Genomic DNA, 15,064 nt, shown 5'->3' on the forward strand with positions numbered 1-15,064 from the left:
ATACCCAAGAGAAACAAAAACACATGTCCACACAAACACTTTTACATAAATGTTCATAGCAGCATTATTCATTATTCATAATAGCAAAAAATTAGAAGCAACCTAAATGTCTGTGAATTGATGAATGGATAAACAACATGTGGTTTATCCATACAATGGAATATTATTCAGCAATAAAAAGGAATGAAGTATTAATTTGTGCTACATTACAGATGAACTTTGAAAACATTATGCTAAATTAAAGAAGCAGGTCACAAAGGACCACATATTGTACGATCCATTTATATGAAATGTCCAGAACAGGCAAATCTATAGAGACAGAAGGTAGATTAGTGGTTCTTAGGACTGGGTGGGATAGGGGGATCAGAGGACGACGGCTAAGGGGAACAAGGTTTCTTTTTGGGGTAATGGATATGTTCTGAAATTGACTGTGGTGACGGATGCACAACTTTGTGAATATACTAAAAGTTATTGAATTGCATGCTTTAAATGGATGAATTGCAGGGCATGTGAATTATATCTCAATAAAACTGTTTAGAAAAAGGAATGAAGTACTGATGGTACATGCTACAACATGGATGAACCTTAAAAATACTATGCTAAGTATAAGAAACCAGTTATAAAAGACCACATAGTGTATGATTCCATTTATATGAAATGTCCCTAACAGGCAAATCTATAGAGATACAAAGTAGATGAGTGGTTGCCAAGGATGAGGGGTAGAGAATGCAGGGAAAATGAGGAGTCACTGCTAATGGGCACAGGGTTTCTTCTCGCAGTAATGAAAATGTTCTGAAATTGACCGTGTTGTTGGTTGCAAAACTCTGTGAATGCACTAAAAGCCACTGAACTGTACACTTTAAATGGATGAATTATATGTATGTGAATTATATCTCAATAAAAAAAATGGAGAGAGATCCCACGTAGAAGTCCTAAGACAGCAATGCCTGCCAGCCTCCAGGTGCTCCAGTCCCCCAATGTCCCAGCTCCAGTACCATCTGAGAACAGCCACATGAGAGATCTCAAGCCAGAATCATCCAGCTGAGCCCTTCTCAAATTCCTGACCCATAGAAACCACGAGCGATAGTGAAACGACTGCAGTTTTTTTATGTCATTAAGTTTTGGGGTGATATATTACATAGCAATAAGTAACCAGAATAATAATATAAAAGAATGGATAAAGAATGAATAATTCAAGAAGTTAGTAAAAGGACCACAAATGAATGCTAAAGAAGTATGTTAAATATGCTAAAGCAGAGGGAAAGAATTAATAACACAAAAGCAGAAACTAATGAGTAAGTCTGGTAAAGTTTCTTTGGTAAAGGAGGAAGGAAGAGAAGAAGGGAGGAGGGAAGAATGGTTAGCTCAGAAAATTAAGAAAAAAGGGGAAAAAACACAAGTACACAAAAGAGAAAAGGAAAATGGAGGAACCACAGATTCAGAGAAGGAGAAAGAACAAAAGGCTACTTTAATTCTGTTAAGCACATTAAAAAACTGGAGAAATAAATGATTTTCTAGGAAAATATCAGTGAACAAAACTGATACTGAAAGTGAAAGAACATTTAGATGTCCAACTACCACAGAGGAAGCTGAGACAGTTTTCAAACAACTGTCCTCCACAAAAAGCAATAGCCCAGATGCCTTTAGGATAAATTCTACCAAATCTTTAAGGAACAGGTAACTCCAGTGTTATTTAAAATATTATATGAGAACACAGAAAAGGAAAGAAGACTTCTAAATTCTTTTCATGAAGTCAGAATCATGTTTATAAAAAGTCTGTCAAGGATAGCACAAGCACACACATATACCTATGGGCCATTCTCACTTATGAAATCTACAGAGAAAATCCTAAATAAATAATCTTAGCAAATGGAATCCAATAGCACATTACCATTACATTACAATACCATTACCAAGTGGAGTCTATCCAGAGACAGAATATTTACCACATCACCAGATCAAAGCAGAAAAATCATATGATAATCTCCATAGATGCAGAAATTGAACTGGATAGAATTCTACCTTCACTAATAATGAAAACTTGAAATAAAGTAGATGATTACTTCCTTAACATAATTTTAAATAATGGTATCTCAAGCAAAAAGCCATCACCACATTTAGTGAAGCAATTTTATGAGCTAACCATTCTTCCCTCCTCCCTTCTTCTCTTCCTTTTACCAAAGAACCTTAACCAACTTACTCATTAGTTCCTGCTTTTGTGTTTATTAATTCTTTTCTTTTGCTTTAAAAATATTACAGTTTATGTCGGTGCTTATTTTTCTTACTCCTATTACCACTATTACTTAAAATTTTTGAGGAGTTATCACTTAATATAATTAGACAAGAGAAAGACTAACTATAAAAACTGGAATGGAAGAAACTAAGTATCATTATTTGCTGACAGATCAGATGCCATCCCTTGAGAAATTAAGAGGGTCAACTGAAAAATGACTACAGACAATAAAAATAAGGTGACTGTTAAATTAATATAAAAACCAACAGACTTTCAAATTAAAAAAAAAAAGGTTAAAAAGTACAATGGAAGAAAAGATGCCATTTTCAAAAGCAACAGAAAAGATAAATAACCAGGAACAAACTTAACAAAATATGTTTAAGATCTACAGTAAGAAAAATTCAAAATGCTCTGGCTGAGGAATATAAAGGAAGGCTAGACTAAATGGAAAGACAAAACTTGTTTTAGTTAGAAAGGGTCAATATTATAAAAATTGTTCTGTAACTCTAACAATAAGGTTTGTTTGGAATTAAACAAACCATAATTACCAGAATTAGAAAAGCTGATCTTAAAATTCATATAAAAATATAAGCACAAAAATATCCAGGATGATTCTGAAAAATGTAGAGAAATAAGGGGAGATTTGCACTACCTGATATTAAGATAAATTATAAGGCTGTAGCAGTTACAACAGTGTAGACTAGTAAATATAGAGTCAGACAGCAATAGTGCATAAGTCAAGTCCAGAAACAGATCAAAACACATGGTTTCTAAGGCTAAGCAGACATCAGGCAGGGTGCAGAGGGCATGGTTTTCAGAAACACAGAACAAGTGCAAACAAAGCGTGCCACCTGTGTAGCACATGGGATGCTCTCAGCTACTGTACCCCAAGGCCCCAGTGCTCACCACTGAGTGGCTGAAGAATCAGAGCACTATCTTGTTGCAATAATGCCTCATCATGATAAATTTAAGAAAACTCACTTCTGTCAAGATGACATCATCATCCAGGTCCTCTTCGTCACGTTGCTGAGGAGCTGGGGTGACCAGCATTGGAACCCCTTCCTCGTCAGAGGAGTCAGATATGGTGATGGGTCCATCTCTGAGACTGATCCAGTCTAAAAGTAGGCAGAGAACACTGTTACTGGGAGGTGGGCATAATCACATTCAGCGCTTTAATTCAACTTTGGCATGACTTTTTAGGTCAAGCCTAAAGCCAAGTTCATGGCTACTGGTTAACTTGTCTCCTCAAGCAGAACATGCATCGAAGCATTAAGAGCCATGTTTCTATGCTGATCTTTGCCAATAATAATGTTTTGGGAATCACTAGAGAAAATCTGACAATTACTATGCTCATGATTATCAACTTAGACTAGGTTGGAGAAATCTGTTGATAAAATCTTCTTGACTGCCAACTTCACAGAACTGAAATCATGGCCTCCCACCTTATCTCTAGTCCTCCCAGGGAATGAAACACTGTTTTATCCAAATTGATAGGTCTGAAAAAAATTTCACTCAAAAATAGTAAAATTTTCATGTAATATTTAAAGCATTAAAATTTGCTCACTTTAGACAAAAACCTTAAGTATTATTTATGCAAACATATTTCAGTGTTTTAGTCAAACACTCATTTAGCATCTATGACAGCAAACAATTTAACTTTCCTAGTTTCCTTTTAAATATAACTCGAGTTAAAATAACCATCTAGATGTAGTAATTCTGTTCAAGATCCCTAACTCCTTTTATTGGTTTGAAGATAGATCACGTTTGATATGAATTACTGGATAACATAAACTGATATCTTTTCCTGTCTGGTTCCGTGGAAATGTTAAAGGTTAAAATGGACAATGAAGAGAAAATGGATTAAGAGTCCTAGTAGAGGGGCCGGCCCGGTGGCGCAAGCAGTTAAGTGCGTGTGCTCCACTGCAGCAGCCCGCGGTTCGCCGGTCCGGACCCCGGGCACGCACCGATGCACTGCTTGTCAAGCTATGCTGTGGCGGCGTCCCATATAAAGTAGAGGAAGATGGGCACGAATGTTAGCCCAGGGCCAGTCTTCCTCAGCAAAAAAGAGTAGGACTGGCATTGGATGTTAGCTCAGGGCTGGTTCTCCTCATAAAAAATAAATAAATAAAGCTTTCTTAAAAAAAAAAAAAAAGAGTCCTAGTAAAAAGGGTTAAAAAAACAAAAGAAACAAGGAAAAAAAAAAAGAGGCATTATCATTACAAATTTTGAAACTCCTCCATTAAAGCTCTAACACCTTTCTCGAGGTTAATGCCTAGTGTATTTTTATGGTATCCAACAATTTGAAAAGCAATCTAAAACCAATTCTCTCATCTCATTCCTGTAACAGAGCTGTGGCGATGCCAGGCATAGCAGTTTAAAACAGGTAAGTTTGTGGCATCTCAGGTCAGACTGCATCGGTTCAAATCTCAGCTCCACCACATGCCAGCTATATGACACACTGTCATCTAACTTCTCTAAGCTTCTATTTCCTCAACATTAAAAAAGGTTACCAGTGATGCCTAGTTCAAATAATTGTACTAATTGAGAAAACCCACATAAAATGCTTGTTTATTATGGTACTTGACACACAGTGAAGTCGCAAGATTTCAAGTCCAATGCCACCTACATGGCAGACTGATAAATCTAGAAACAAACTGAACAAAGGGCCTGGGAAGTACATTAGAGAGGACTTCGGTTAAAACTGGCAGAAGGAATCCAAACAATTATCACCATTACCTCCAGAAACCCCCACTAAAATGAGAGTAAAGGAACTTAAAAGTATAACCTCTCAAGTACACAAAGAAGAGAAAAGGAGATAATAGCTGGCAAGAGATTTAAACAAAATTCTGGAAAATAGCAGATTAACAGATGGCAAGAGCTCTAGCAGAATGGAGAAGGCTCAAACCCATGGCCTGCAGAGGGAGCAGCCAACCAGAGGTGGCCTAATTCATGTTGCAGAATCCTAGATTTTCTTGAATAAATGGTCTCAATTATTGTATGCCTTTGGTCATTTCCAGTCTTTAAATGGCTGATTTGGACAATTTTGTCTAATTTTATCATTGATTTTGAGGAGAGGATTTGCCGAGCTCTTCACTCAGCCACCCCAGAAGACCCACCCTGTGGAGGTCCATACTAAAGAGACAGGGGCTGAGAGGCACTAGACACCAGGCATGTGGTCAAGGGAAGAAAGGGGCGTCAGTGAAAGAGCATAATGAAAAAGACCTCAGCTGCCTTCTGCTGCTGGGCTCCCTGAATGCTGGCAGACAGCCTTAGATTCCATATGCAGGGAATTATAGACTCCTTTCTGGAAGAATTGGCCCAAGACAAGGATACTTACAGACAACAACCTTGGGGCACCCAATGAGAAAGTTGGTTTGAAACCTATCACCTTACAGTGAAGCCCACTTGTTGGCAAGATATTCCCCAACAAACCAAATATATAAACATACTAGCTTTTAAAAATATACTTTAAAAAATTAAAGTATAACAGAGCCAAGTCTGTGAATTAAGTGTGTAACTCCATGAATTAGTACAAAAGGCCCATACCTGTGTGACCATCACAAGGTCAGTAAATACATTTCTAGAACATTAGTAGCCTCCTAACTCCAGAGATTAGTTTTGCTTGTTTTTGACTATATATTCTTTTGTTTCTGGCTTTCTTACACATAACAAGTCTGAGATGTATCCATGTTGCTGCATGCTGCAGTAGTTCTCTTTGTTGTATGTAATCCACTATATCACAAGTTATTTATTCTTCTGTTGATGGACATTTGGGTTGGTTCCAGTCTTAGCTATTTTGGATAATGCTGTTATGAACATTCTTGTGCACGTCTCTTGGTATACACATTTCAGTTGGGTACATTCTGGGAGCAGAAGTGCTGAGTTATAGGGAAAGCATATGTTCAATTTTCATAGACAATGTCAAACAATTTTCCAAATTGTACCAATTAACACTCCCACCAGCAGTGTAGGATAGTCCTGTTACTTCACGTCCTTATTAGAACACAGCCACGCTCATTCATTTATATATATTATCTATCTATTATCTATATATTAGCTATAGCTGCTTTCAAGCTACAATGGTACAGCTGAGTAGTTACAACAGAGACCACAGGACCTGCAAGACTAAAATAGTGACTATCTGGCTCTTTAAGTTTGTTAAGTCCTGGTTTAGATTATTAACTTTCCAGCTTTACTTCTTATCCAACATATGCATTTTAGGCTGTAAGTTTTCTTCAAAACATGTCATTAGATGTATCTCGTAAGCTTTAATAAATTGTATTTTCATTATCATGCAATTCAAAATATTTTCTAATTTTCATTGTGATTTCTTCTTTGAACCATGGGTTGTTCTGAAGCATGTTCCTATTTTCCACACATATAGGGATTTCCTAATTATAGTTCTATAATTGATTTATGGCTTAATTCCAATGTGGTTAAAGAAGATAATCTATATATTTCAATCCTCTGAAACTTGAGACTTGTTTTGTGGTTCAAAATATGGTCAATTTTGGTAAACACATTGGGTGCAGTATTCCATATATGTCTATTATGTCAAGTTTGTTGATCTGCATTCTTCTAATGTTCTCTATTCATACAAATGTTTATATGTATTTGCTCTCTCTCAGTTATTGAAAGAAACATGTCAAAATCTCCCATTATGAGTGTAGATTTATCCATTTCTCCTTTTAGTTCTGTCATTTTTTGCTTTATATATTTTGACACCACGTTACTAAGTGTACAGAGATTAGAATTGTTTTATCTTTCCAGTGCACTGTCCCTTTTGTAATTATGAAATCTTTATTAATACTTCTGCTTGGAGTGTCTACTTTATCTGATAATATATGGACATGTAGTTCTTTTTCTGGGCTACTACTTGAATAGTATATCTTTTTTCATTCCTGTACTTTTAATGTTTCTTTATTTTACTTTCATTTTTAAGCCTCTTTTCACTGGGTATAGAATTCTAGGTGAATACTAGTCAGTAATTTTAAAGGACTGAATTACTGATATATACAACATGGATGAATCTCAAAAAAATTATATTGGGCAGAAGAATTCAGGCACAAAGGTAAATACTGTATGGTTGCATTTATACGAAACCGTATAGTAACAAAAAGCAGATCAGTGGTTTCCTTACACCAGGAGTGGAGTGAGGATTGACTGCAAGGGGGCATAAAGGAATCTTTCTGGGGTGATAGAAATGTTCTATATCGTGACTGAGGTGGTGGTTATATGTGTGTATTCATTTTTCAAAACTCACTGAACTTAAAATGTGTGCATTTATTATATGCAAATTATACCTCAATAAAGATAATTTAAAAACTTTTTAAATCTACGGGAGTTGGCATAATAAAAATTAATACTGTACACCTAATTAAAAAACAACAACTCTGTATGCCTGAAAAAAATCCTCATAATGGGTACAGAATATACCAAACTTGTCTAACAGAAAAATATACCTCCCAAGTCAATAATTTCCCCAAAGGAATTAGTTGTTCTTAAAGAAACTCTGTTAAGTACATTTAAGACCCAATTAAAAAACAATGAGCACAACATTAATTTGATATACATGCACAGAAAATTTGAAAACGATCATATATATGAATTACAGCTAAGACTTAAAACTTTATGAATCACAATAAATTATGGCTACAATTACTACCAACTCAGAATACACTATTAATAAAATTCTAAAATATCAGTATTTCCTTGGTACTCATAACTTGAATAGCTTAAGCAATTTTATCTATTTTTCTCAATTTATTTGCTTAATAAAATTTGCTCAATTTAATTTAATTTAGTTAATTAATTTATTTTTTGTGAGGAAGATTAGCCCTGAGCTAACATCTGCCAATCCTCCTCTTTTTGCTGAGGAAGACTGGCCCTGGGCTAACATCCGTGCCCATCTTCCTCCACTTTATATGGGACGCCGCCACAGCATGGCTTGACAAGCAGTGCGTCGGTGCACGCCCGGGATCCGAACCTGCGAACCCTGGGCCACCGCAGTGGAGCCCGTGCACTTAACCGCTTGCGCCACCGGGCCAACCCCAATTTGTTCAATTCTAAATGCTCTGAAAGCCCAATATATATAATTTACCCTCTGCTAGAGAAAAAAAATCATCTTCATAAGCACAAAATATCATCAATGGAAAAAAACTGGTATAACCTCTTCCATGGAATTTATACTTGCAAAAAATTATTTTTTCCTCTTCATCAGCATGATTTTTTTTTTCTTTAAGCCCAGCTATAAATGTAAATTAGGATTTGACAGGAAATTTCATATGCATTTAGGGATATTACAGAAATGTAGGTTCCCTTCCCTTTATGAATCAATGAATTCCCCCAAATTTTAAACGCTAAACAAAATGAAAATTCCCTGTAAGGCTAAACCAGAATCGTCTGGCAAAAAAGAAATTAAGCATCATATGAGGGGGTAAAAATGTTTTAGCAGCACCTTTAGTACTTTTAGATCACACAGGTCCAGAGAAACAAGTGCTCCTTTGCAGTCACTAGTCCTTCAAAAACAGAGAACTGCCACATACTCCCTCCTCTTAAGATCCCAGGTTTTTTTTTTTTTTGTGTGAGGAAGATCAGCCCTGTGCTAACATCTGCCAATCCTCCTCTTTTTTTTGCTGAGGAAGACTGGCCCTGGGCTAACATCCATGCCCATCGTCCTCCACTTTGTAAAGACCCCAGCTCTTAAGATCAACTATCCCCATACCCCCACCTCTTAAGATCCAGTGACTGCACATGCACAGCTCTTTTCAGCTTGTTAATTAGCAGCTTACTAATCTACTTGTGATAGAAGATTCTTAGACTTCATTGATGTCAGCAGGTATCACCGTTTGACACAAAATTCTTGTCTAATGAGTCCATTTACACTTGATGTTCTGAGGTCTAAAAATGAAATGTCTCTGGGTTCTACATGGTGCAAAATAGGTTCATTTCAAAAAAGACAGAACCAGGGGCCGGCCCGGTGGCGCAAGCGGTTAAGTGCGCGCGCTCCGCTGCGGCGGCCCGGGGTTTGCTGGTTCAGATCCTGGGCACGCACCGACGCACTGCTTGGCAAGACATGCTGTGGCGGCGTCCCATATAAAGTGGAGGAAGATGGGCACAGATGTTAGCCCAGGGCCGTCTTCCTCAGCAAAAAAAGAGGAGGATTGGCGGATGTTAGCACAGGGCTGATCTCCTCACCAAAAAAAAAAAAAAAAACAAAAAAACAAAAAAGACAGAACTGTAATACTAAGAGAAAAAACAATGATGAGAGGGAGAAAGCGAGAACAAACACTTACCTTGTCCCCGGTGGCAGTGAAAGTTGTTCAAGTGAATTACCTCTTCATTGTTGTTTCCCTCTGCCATTTTCAAATGCAGACAAAAACATATGCATTTGCTAATATCTAAACATGGCGACTATCCATGGGGTCTGAAAAGAAAAGAAAAAAAAAACATTAAGAATAAGGGAGTATCAAAACCTTTCCCCCACATCTGATCAAGGTAGCATTCTAAGCTTATGGTGAAAACACCACTAAAAACAAAAATAAAAGAATGCATAACTAAAAAGCTAATCGAGGATAAAAACATGGAATAATAAAAAAATAACCAGTTACCACCAAAGAACATATAAAAGAGGATAAAGGATCAAAGAACAGATGGACACATAAAAAACAAGTACGCTTAAAAACTCAATTACAACAACCTACAAAAGAAAATATTTGTAAATCATATATCTGATAAGCAGTTAAAATCCAGAATATATAAAGAACTCATACGAGTCAATAGCAAAAAATAAAAAAAATAATAATCCAAATAAAAAATGGGCAAAGGACCTAAACAGACTTTTTTCCAAATAAGATATTCAAATGGCTAACAGGTACATGAAAAAGTGCTCAACATCACTAATCATCAGGGAAATGCAAATCAAAACCATGAGATATCACCTCACACCTGTTAGAAAGGCTATCATCAAAAAGATGAGAGAACAAATGGTGGCAAGGATGTGGAGAAAAGGGAACCCTTGTGCACTGGTGGTGGGACTGTAAATTGGTGCAGCCACTATGGAAAAGAGTACGGAGGGTCCTCAAAAAATTAAAAATAGAACCACCATATGATCCAGCAATTCCACCTCTGGGTATACATCCAAAGGAAATGAAATCACTATGCTGAAGAGATAGCTGCACCCGCATGTTCACTGCAGCATTATGTACAATAGCCAAGACACAGAAATAACCTAAGTGTCCATCAAGATGAATGGATAAAGAAAATGGAATACTGAAGAAGGAAATCCTGTCATTTGTGACAACATGGATGGACCTTGAAGGCATTGCACTACGTGCAATAATTCAGACAGAGAAAGACAAATACTTACATGCGGAATCTAGAAAAACAAAAACAAAACTCATAGAAAATGAGATCAGATTTGTGGTTACCAGAGGTGGAGGGGGTGGGGGAATTGAATGAAGGTGGTCAAAAGGTACAAACTTCCAGTTATAAGATAAGTAAGTACTGGAAATGTAATCTACAACATAAAGACTATAGTTAACACTGCTGTATGGTATATTTGAAAGTTGCTAAGAGAGTAAATTCTAAAAGTTCTCATCTCAAGGAAAAAACCAGTTTTTCTTTTTTACTTTTGTATCTATATGAGATGATGGATATTAACTAAACTTGTGATAATCATTTCACAATAAATATAAGTCATTATGCTGTACAACTTTAAAAAAACTCAATTATATCAGAAATTATATTACACAGACAACTCCAATTAAAAGACAAAGATTATCAGAATGGATAAAACCAAACTAAGTGTTGTTTTACAAGACAAAAACTCTGAGTACAAGAAAACTGAAAGGTTTAAAGCAAAAGGATGGAAAGCAATACATCGAACATTAACAACCCATCTCATAAGTTCTTAATTTCAGATACTGTATTTTTCTGTTATAAAATGTTCCTCTGATTTTTTAAAAATAAATTCCAATTCTCTTTTCAACTATTTTATCTTTTCCTTTTTTTTTTTTTTTTGGTACAAGAAAACCCATAAAAAATTGTATGAATAAGGGCTGGCCCGGTGGCATAGTGGTTACGTTCTCGTGCTCCACGTTGGCAGCCTGGGATTCGCAGGTTCGGATTCTGGGTGTAGACCTACGCACCACTTGTCAAGTCTTGCTGTGGTGGCATCCCATATACAAAACAGAGCACCATGGGCACAGATGTTAGCCCAGGGCCAATCTTCCTCAGCAAAAAGAGGAAGACTAGCAACAGATGTTAGCTCACGGCCAATCTTCCTCACCAAAAAAAAAATTGTATGAGTATATTAGTGTTAGACAACACAGACATTATAAGAAGTACTGTTAATCCAAAGAAGCTTATGCACCCCTATGTTCATCGCAGCATTATTCACTACAGCCAAGACATGGAAGCATCCCAAATTTCCCTTGACTGATAACCGCATAAAGAAGATGTGGTATATATATACCATGGAATACCACTCAGCCATAAAAAAAGACAAAATCGTCCTATTTGCAACAACATGGATGGACCTGGAGGGTATTATGTTAAGCGAAATAAGCCACAAAGAGAAAGACAAACACTGCATGATTTCACTCATATGTGGAAGATAAACCAACACACGGACAGATAGAATTGTTGGGTGGTTACCAGGAGCAAGGCGGGGTGGGGAGTGTGCACAAGGGGTGGGGGGATGCATTTATATGGTGACTGACAAACAATAATGTACAACAAAAATTTCACAATAATAAATAAATAAATATTTTAAAAAAACAAAGAAGTACTGTTAGAGATAAGTAGGGAGATTTCATCCAGATAACAGAGTCAACTCACAGGAGATTAACAATCCTAAATTTGTATGACTCTAATAACACAGCTTCAAAATATATATAGCTTAAATTGACAGATCTTCAGGGAATAAACAAATCCACACTTACAGCTGGATAAAAGACCTGAATAGCACTATCAAACAGCCTGACGTGATTGACATTTACAGACCACTCCACCCAACAACTGCAGAAAACACATTCTTTTCAACTATACAAGGAACATTTATAAAACAGTCAATTTGCTGAGCCATAAAGCCAGCCTCAACAAAATCTGCAGGCTTGAAACCATACAGCATATGCTATCTGACAAGAGTCAGTCAAAGAAAGATAACTAGGAAATTTCTAAATATTGGAAATTAAGCAACCTAAACAACCCATGGCTTAAAGAAGAAATTACATTGAAAATTAGACACTATTTTGACTGAATGAACTGAAAGATAATGAAAACAAAACATATCAAAATTTGTGGGATGGAGTTAAAGCAGTGCTTAGACAGCAATTTACAGATCCAAATGCCTATTTTAGAGAAGAAAAATGACCAAAAAAATCAATGATCTAAGCTTTGATGTCAAGAAGCTAGAAAAAGAGCAGTAAATTAAACCCAGAAAAAGGAGACATAAGAAAATCATATGAGCAGAAATCAACAAAAGACTGCAAACATACAATTGAGAAAAGTCCAAGTAAAAAGTTTGTTCTTTAAAAAGATTGATAAACCTCTATCAAGATTGATTAAGGAAAAAAGAAAAACACAAATTACCGTTATCAGGAACGTAAAAGAAGACATCACTACAGAGTCTATGATATAAGGAGAATATTATGAATAACTTTGTACCAATTAATTTGAAATTTTGGATGAAACGGATAAATTCCTTGAGACACAACTTTCCACAATGAACGAAGAAAAATTTAAATCTGAATAAATTTATCAAATAAAGATATTAAATCAGTAATTAATAACCTTCCCACAAAGAATACTGCAAGCCAGAAAACTTCCCCAGTAAAGTCTTCTAAACATTTGAGGAAGAAATGTATCTCCTACTACAAAAATTTTCAGAGAATAGAAAAAGAACAAACATTATTTCTGAAATCATTTTATGAGGCCAGAATAATTTTGATACTAAAAGCCTATAAGAGCATTACAAGAAAGACTGGTCTCTCTCATGAACACAGTTGCAAAAACCATAACCAAAGCCATGTAACTTACATTACTAGAATACAGGAGATAAACTACAGAATCATCATAGTAGATGAAAATAAAAGCGTTAAATTCAACACTTGTTCATGACTAAAATTTCTTAGCAAACTAGTACTAGAAGGGAACTTCCTTTACTTAATTAAAGGGAACTTCCTTCACTTAATTAAAGGCATTTCAAAAACACTGGAGCAAACCACACATCTAATAGTGAAACAATGAAGAGCTTTCTGTCTGAAACTGAGGAGAGTTCTCACCACTTCTTGTCAATCCTATACTGGAGGTTGTACCAAGTAGAGCAGGACAATAAAGAGAAATAAAATACCAGGTTGAAGGGAAGAAATAAAAGTTGCATTATTTGCAGAAGATTGTAGTATTGATGCAAAGACAGACAGAAAAATAGAATAGAGGGCTCAGAAACAGACTCACATACATTTGGTCACCCACATAAAAACAAAGGTGCTATTGCAATGCAGTGGAAAGAACAGTCTTTTCAATAAACATTGTGAAGTCAAGTGAATATCTATCTATACGGGAAAAAATGAATCTTGATCCATTCCTACACACATAAACATCAATTCCAGATGGATTACCAATGAAACATAAAACAATAAAAATTCTGGAGGATAACAGGAGAACAAAATTATGTATACTTGTATATGTAACTATACAGAGATATCACTGGAATGAATAAATGAATGAATGAATGAAAAAGTCTCTGGATAAAAAGTCAATATACAAAAATGAACACTATACTAGTAAGAAACAATTAGAAAATGGTATTTTAAAAGTATATTATTTAGAATAGCATCAAAAACCATCAAATACCAAGGAATAAATGCAATGAAAGATGTGCAAGACCTCTACATAGAAAATTGTAAAACATCTCTGAGAGAAACTAAAAAGACCAAATAAATGAAGACATAGCCCATTCATGGGTTGGAAAACAATTTTGTAAAGATATCGATTCTCCCCAAATTGATCTATAGATTTAACATAGCTTTAATCCTATTTTTAAAATGGATATATACTAGCTGACTCTAAAATTTACAGGAAAATGCAAAGAGCCAAGAGTAACCAAGGCTTTCATAAAGATAAACAAAAGATGGTAAGTCTTATTATTATAAAGCTACAGTAATTAAGACAATGTGGTACTGGCAAAAGAAGAGAAAACAAGACCAATAAAGAGAGTCCAGAAACAGATTCACTCATACACGGACATTAGATTTATGACAAAAGTGGCGTTGCAGCGCAGTGGAAAAAACATGATTCTTTTTTTCACTATATGATGCTGTACTAGAAAGCTATATTTTGGGAAGGGAAGGGCAGGAAGAGCAAGGAACTAGACCTCACGCCTTAAATAAAAACAACTTTAGGTGAACTCCTGATTTATTTTTTTGTTTGTTTGTTTTTTGTGAGGAAGATTGTCCCTGAGCTAAGATCTGTTGCCAATCTTCCTTTTTTTTTTTTTCGCTTGAGGAAGATGGTCCCTGAGCTAACATCTGTGTCAATCTTCCTCTACTTTTTGTATATGGGATGCCACCACAGCATGGCTTAATAAGTGGTGAATAGGTCTGCACCCAGGATCCGAACCTGCGAACCTCGGGCCACCAAAACAGAGTGCATGAACTTAACCACTACACCACCAGGCCAGCCCAGTAAACTCTTGATTTAAACGGAAAGATAAAATACTAAAGATTCTAGAAGATAACAGAAGAAAATATCTTCACAAACTTGAGATAGGGAAAGATACCTTAAGCAGGATACAAAAAGTACTACCCAAAAAGAAAAAATTGAAATATT

General features: G+C 35.9%; 1 protein-coding gene across 6 annotated transcripts in view; it reads right to left on the minus strand.

The window, feature by feature from the left end:
• The window catches only part of RNF216 (ring finger protein 216), a 169,005-nt gene that overhangs the window by 142,864 nt on the left and 11,077 nt on the right, over positions 1-15,064 (minus strand). For 5 of the 6 annotated variants that reach the window (XR_015548602.1, XM_087417509.1, XM_004440870.3 and 2 more), the window contains exons 2-3: positions 9,529-9,659; positions 3,215-3,348 (exon numbers count right to left, since the gene is read on the minus strand). Coding sequence is in view for 5 of the 6 variants with exons in the window: in XM_087417509.1 (XP_087273635.1) it covers positions 3,215-3,348; positions 9,529-9,595 (201 nt within the window). In the remaining variant the exon portion in view is untranslated. Of the gene's footprint in view, positions 1-3,214; positions 3,349-5,896; positions 6,112-9,528; positions 9,660-15,064 lie in introns of those variants that run through there. The other variant, XM_087417508.1, reaches the window with a different exon arrangement.

This window comes from Ceratotherium simum, chromosome 26 (assembly GCF_057802395.1).
Source record: "Ceratotherium simum simum isolate JZ-2026a chromosome 26, ASM5780239v1, whole genome shotgun sequence".
Classification (NCBI taxonomy): domain Eukaryota; kingdom Metazoa; phylum Chordata; class Mammalia; order Perissodactyla; family Rhinocerotidae; genus Ceratotherium; species Ceratotherium simum.